Raw genomic sequence first — 5753 nt, 5'->3', positions numbered from 1 at the left:
TAGAGTTACACCAGGTGTAACTTGAACCTAACCCATCATGATATGAGACTTTTACTATATATTGAATATTTTAAGTATTTTATATTTTAAAAAAAAAATGAAGGAACAAATAAATAGAGAGAAAAAGGATGACATAACTGATGATATGGCTTAACAAAAGCGTACGTAGCAATAGCAAATGGTACGATTAAGCTTTTAGATATATATATATATATATATATAAATTACATTGAATGTTATATAAGAGCATTTACATTAGTTCGTGCCAAAATTTGTCTATTTTAGCATAAGAATCTACTTTTTATTTTATATTTTTTGTTTTATTTCACATAATTACTTTTCAAAGTACTTCATATCAGATTATCTATTTTACACTTAATTTCATTAAAATATCAATTTTCTTGATTTTTTTTTATTGTTTCTCTTTCTTCGCATACAATAACCACTGCTCACTCTTTTTCTTAATCATCAAGATATATATAGAAAGAATTAAAAAACTAAATGCAAAATGAATAGTGTTACTATAAATTTACATAGTTATCATAACAACCATATATTTTTACACAATTTTACATTGCCTAATTTTGGAGAATTTTGGATTTTTTTTTTGGGTGAGAAAGTGGTGATTTTTGGTCTTAATTGGTTAAAATGTGATACTTTCCTATTATACAAGTATTGATGCAAATGTTATAAGTGCTCTTAGGATATGGGGGGTAAAGGTTGATGTTCAAATTTTCAAGAGTGAGCTTTACACATATGTACACTTAGATTAAATTAGAGTTGATTTTGTATTTTGTATAAAATAAAATAAAAATTAAAATAAAGACTAATTAGAATATAATGCTTAAGTTGATTGACCCATATGATGGGCAATATTCCCAAGCAGTTTGAGACCGAAGATCCAGAACAAAATCACGGGCCAATCAAGACAAGGAGATTCTCACGCAATGCACGCCAGAAGGATATTCACATGGATCAAAACGAGACAACTTATAAAAGCTTCGTCTTCTTCTTCAATCTTCAGGTACCGGGGAGGCCCAAATATAATTCTCACTCATAATGGCTTTTGATTTGATAATTTTGACTATAGTTTCATTTTTTTAGGTCTTATTGTATTATAATAGATGAAAAGAAATGGTTCAATTGATGATGATCGTAACTTTTATGATAAAAACAGTTACCAAACAAATTTTTTATTTTTGGAAAATAAATTTTTTTCTTTTCAAATAACCAAAAAACGTGTTTTAGACTTTGAGAATATACCAAAACTTTTTTTTTTTCCTTTTAAAACAAGCTTTAAAAAAATTTTTGAAAGCAGAAAACAAAAACAGTTATCAAACATAATCTTAAGGTCTAAAAGAGGAAGACCACTGATCAGTTCTTTGCCTTTAAGTTTGGATTTACAGGAGAGATAACTACACAAGGTGTATTCTGAAGCCCAGCACTAGCTCTTGACATGATCATCATATGTATATGATATACCCTAATCCTATCTTGGCTGAGATTCAGAGTTCACCTTCTGGGCTGCTGCTGCACTACCAAAACTGAAAACTGAAAAACTGAACTGGCCAGCATGTCCCCAAGTACTCCAAGCTCAGGGCTTTCGCTCCGTTCTCTAAGTCCTAATGTAACAGGAGAGTCTGGTTCATGGTATTTACCCACAATTACTAGATCAAAATTGTCTGCCATCTTATGTATAACATGTCTTGTATCTAACCCACGTCTTACAGTCTCCTTTTTATGGTATATTCTCCGTTTGCCCACTATACTAGCCCGTAATTCATTCAACACTTCCTTGTCAAGATTTTCTTGATAACTGTTTGTCTTGTAACCCCACGCTATAAACTGAACCACTGTGAGGCTGACATTCGGATGCCCAGCCATCCGGATGCTATACAGTAGTGCCTCTCGATCATCTGCACCACCTAGGAAAAGCATGGCAATCCGATATGGTGAATTACCGTTCAGAACGCTTGGGTTGCCACCAATTTGGCCTCGGTCAACAAGAACTCCAATGGAGCAAGGGGCCTTCTTAAGCAAATTTTTGTTTATGGTCCTAATGAAAGGAGTGTTTGCTTTGGCTGTTCCATCAATTGCCCATGTTTTGTGATAGGGAACAATAATGATGCTTGTTTTCTGATCCACAGCAAGAGTGCATATATCATCATGCATGCTTGCACATGGTGCAATTGCTTTGAAGTTTTGTATCATAACACTCCCTTCGCTGTAACTCTCATAATGATCGAAGGCATTGCCAATGTGTCCAGAGCAATATAGATTAGAAACTGATGAGCTGTGTTGCCTATCATGTTTTACAAGGATAGATGCTGCCTTTCTTGTGATCTCCACGAGCTGAAGGACAGAGACAAAAATAGGGCTTTCTTTTGTGGGGTTGGACACTTCAAGAAGGTTAGTTAATGAAGATACATTCTCTTCTGAATGGATGCAGACCAGTGTTCTGAGACCAAAGTTTTGGTCGGAGTCCGAGATTGTCCTCCTTGTGTCACCCATATATCTTGCGGAAGTATCATAAAGGTGACGTATAAAAATTGAGGCCAACCCTGTTATGATTATCATGTTGATTATTAAAAGCGTATATGTTTGCCTTGTCATGATCTGTCAATGAACAAAGAAAGAAAAAGGTTAATGCGCCACTCACATTAATATGAATGTGAAAAGTGAAAAAATGAAGTGAGCATTTAAATAAAATTAATATTGATCCTGTAGATTTTCACACTCATAATTGTTTCTTGTGTTACCTGGGAGGTTTCCCACGTGCTATATATAGCGAGTTCCAAAACGCCTTTGCAACACATGATGAGAGTGAGTGTTAAAGATTCCCTGAAGGGCATCTTATAGTAGATCGATGGCAAAATGGTGCCAGTGAACTTGCCAATGTAACCAGCAAAAATGACGATCTCCATTTTTGCTGTAGACATTTTTGCCATGGAAGAGAAAAGTGTCCTGAACCCCTTGGCAGTGCAGTAGAGTTGAAGTAGCGACTCAGTACAAAGAATATCAAGCTTTTTTATTAAGCTTGCGCCTAATGTTGGCCCATTTGGCAAAGACAAGCCTAACACAAAAGCACCAAGCCAAGCATGTTCGCCAACATACTCTGCAAGAACTCCATTCCCCATAACTATACAGAGGATGGCTGTAAAATGATTTTCCTTAATGGGTGCTTTTACAGGGGTGGAACAGAAAATCCATATCGATAGTGGTCGGAGTAGGAAGAATAGGATGCAGTAATAACCGGGCACCAATACTAGTATTGGTAAAGGTTTGTTTGGGGAGTATTTCAGTGCTGTATCAACATTTCTCATAACAAATGCGAGAAGCCAACAACATGTATCACTTACCAAAGAAATAGAGGAAGCAAATTGGCCAATTTCTGTATTAAGAATGTTGAGATTATCAAGGAGGCTGGTGACGCCAATGAAAGAAGTCATAGAATTTATAAGAACCAGGTTTAAAGGTCCAATTGAAGGGTTATTAGGTTTTAGGATCTTGTATGCTGTCCCTCCAAATGCCATGGGAATCATATTCCCTACTAGACCTATTATCAAGGCCTTTCTTCCAATGCTCTTTATTAAGCTTGCATTAATCCGCAATCCTAATAGAAAGAGGTGAAACATGAAGCCAAACTCTACCAATGTTGAAAATAATAATTTACTACCCGGAGGAAATAATGCTTCTGTATACTCCCTGCTTTGACCTAGTACTGAGGGACCCATTATTATGCCGGCCTGAAAAAACAGATTGTTTTTAGTATCAGTATGTATACTGTAAGCAACTTGATTTTGATTCAGCCATACGCATTTTGAATGTGGATAATATGTTGGAAGTACCAAATGCTACAAAATCAAAAGTTTGTAAAGAAACAGACTTACAATAATTTGCACAATGATCTTAGGTTGGCGAAGAGGTCTCATCAAAAGGTGAGTGAGACCAGAGATGATGAAAATCACAGAGATCTCGGCCAATAGAACCGGAGTGGTATAGCTCATTGGATCATCCCCGTACCAAAAACCAGCGGAGTCAATCATGTGGACGTATTGACACACCATTTGGTCACCCAGGGCAATCCCTTTGGCGCTTCTCAACCCTTTTGTATTGTTCATGGCAAGCTGAAACAATCTTAATTTATTGAACGTAAAAATTTATGAAGGATAGTGATTAGCTTACAACACAATACAGCAACAAGGTCAAAAACTTATTGAATGATGAAAAAGGAATAGAAGGTAACCCTTTTAAAAGAGTAGAAATGGAGGAAGAGAAGAAGAGACTAGTGTTAATAGGGTAGACAGGTAGTTAATTTGGACGTTTGAATGGACATTTGCATTTTCCAGGGTTGCAAAGGACCAATTAGTTAAAACTTAAACGTTGTCCATTAAAATTGGCTTTTGAAAAGGTTTGAAAAGGAAAGGGTTGTTGTGGTAGTTTAATTTTAAGAGCATTTTTTTTTTTTTTTGAGAGCATTCTTTGTTGTGGTAGTTTAATTTTAAGAGCATTTTTTTTTTTTTTGAGAGCATTCTTGTTACACACGTATTTCATAAGAAAGGGTTGAACTCAGGTTTTTAGTTATAAAACACATATATGTAATAAGTTTTAACATATTTTTAAATTAGAATATGAAACAGTCATTTCAGTTACGTCTTATGTGGTCAATATTCTTGTTGAACTTTCCTAAGAATCTTTCCTCACGTAAATCCAAGAAAATAAGAAGGCACGTAACCAGTCTAGAAAAGTAAAAATTTATGTTAGGAATCCTACATGAATCGAAATATTTTTTGGGTAAGATTACAGGGTAATTTATAATGGTATCAACATAAATTTCTTTCTTTCAATAAATAAATAAATCACTTGTAAGGCAATAGTTTTCTAACTCAAAATATGTGGCTTTGCAGGTTTTTTTTGTATTTGCAAAATCTACTGTGGGCACTTAGCACTTAAGGTTGGCAAAATATTTGACACTAATCACTAACAAGACATGTACACAACATGAAATTAGCAGGTTATGATTTGAAAATTAATGGGTTTGTGTCATATTCAGGTTAACATGACTAACCCGTTTAAATAATGTGTTGTGTTTATGTCCAACTAATGGAACCATTTAACTCGTTTGACTCGTTTAAATAAATGTCATTTTACCAATATACCTTTAAAAACCTTAGGTATGTAAACTTATTTTCTATCTTAGTTGCATTCTCTCAAGCTCCATGGTTGCTTCCCAACCTCAATCTCACCTCACCTTATCTTATTTGGTTGGTTTTTTTTAAAGTTCAAAAGAATTGGGTTTATACTTCTTTTTAATAAAATTATTTTCTTTCTCAGTTGCATTCTCCCAAGCCCCACGGTCACTTCCCAATCTCAGCCCTCGATCTCACCTCACCTCATCTTATTTTGTAGTTGTTGTTTTTTATTTATTTATTTATTTATTTATTATTTTTTATTATTTTTAGTTTGTATGAATTGGGTTTATACCTTTTTTTTTTCTTTTATAAAATTTGATAAATGAGTCATGATTAGCCTGTTTAATAAAAAAAAATAAATGTTAGGGTTGATGAATTCTAACCTGTTTAATAAACGTGTCATGTTCGAGTTTACCCATATAATCGACATGATCACACAAGCCCAATTTACAAACACGAATTGCCTCGCCTCTATGCACACCATTTTCCTTTTTTTTTTTTGAAGTTCTGTAATGAATGTAATTAGTGCACATTAGTTTTTAAAATTTATGAAAAATATAT

At 34.2% G+C, this 5753-nt stretch overlaps 1 protein-coding gene across 1 annotated transcript; it reads right to left on the bottom strand.

Moving 5' to 3' along the window:
• Window positions 1-1512: 1512 nt before the first annotated feature.
• LOC112007236 (cation/H(+) antiporter 14) lies at window positions 1513-4046 on the bottom strand. The gene is made up of 3 exons (XM_024039555.2): window positions 3891-4046; window positions 2760-3746; window positions 1513-2616 (listed from the first exon to the last, which is right to left on the bottom strand). Exons 1-3 carry the CDS (start codon window positions 4044-4046, stop codon window positions 1513-1515), a joined length of 2247 nt encoding a protein of 748 aa, XP_023895323.2.
• Between the last annotated feature and the right edge of the window lie 1707 nt (window positions 4047-5753).

This window comes from Quercus suber, unplaced genomic scaffold, assembly GCF_002906115.3.
Source record: "Quercus suber isolate HL8 unplaced genomic scaffold, Cork oak 2.0 scaffold_456, whole genome shotgun sequence".
NCBI lineage: Eukaryota > Viridiplantae > Streptophyta > Magnoliopsida > Fagales > Fagaceae > Quercus > Quercus suber.
The sequence above is the reverse complement of the archived record's forward strand: the minus strand, read 5'-3'. Positions and strand labels throughout refer to the sequence as shown.

What these genes read in the sequence shown, in the direction of transcription:
- LOC112007236 (XM_024039555.2), bottom strand. Translation starts at nt 4,046, where the DNA reads ATGATTGACTCCGCTGGTTTTTGGTACGGGGATGATCCAATGAGCTAT. An exon ending in AGATCATTGTGCAAATTATT is followed by an intron (nt 3,747 to 3,890) that starts GTAAGTCTGTTT and finishes CTGTTTTTTCAG; the next exon opens with GCCGGCATAATAATGGGTCC. An exon ending in GCACGTGGGAAACCTCCCAG is followed by an intron (nt 2,617 to 2,759) that starts GTAACACAAGAA and finishes GTTCATTGACAG; the next exon opens with ATCATGACAAGGCAAACATA.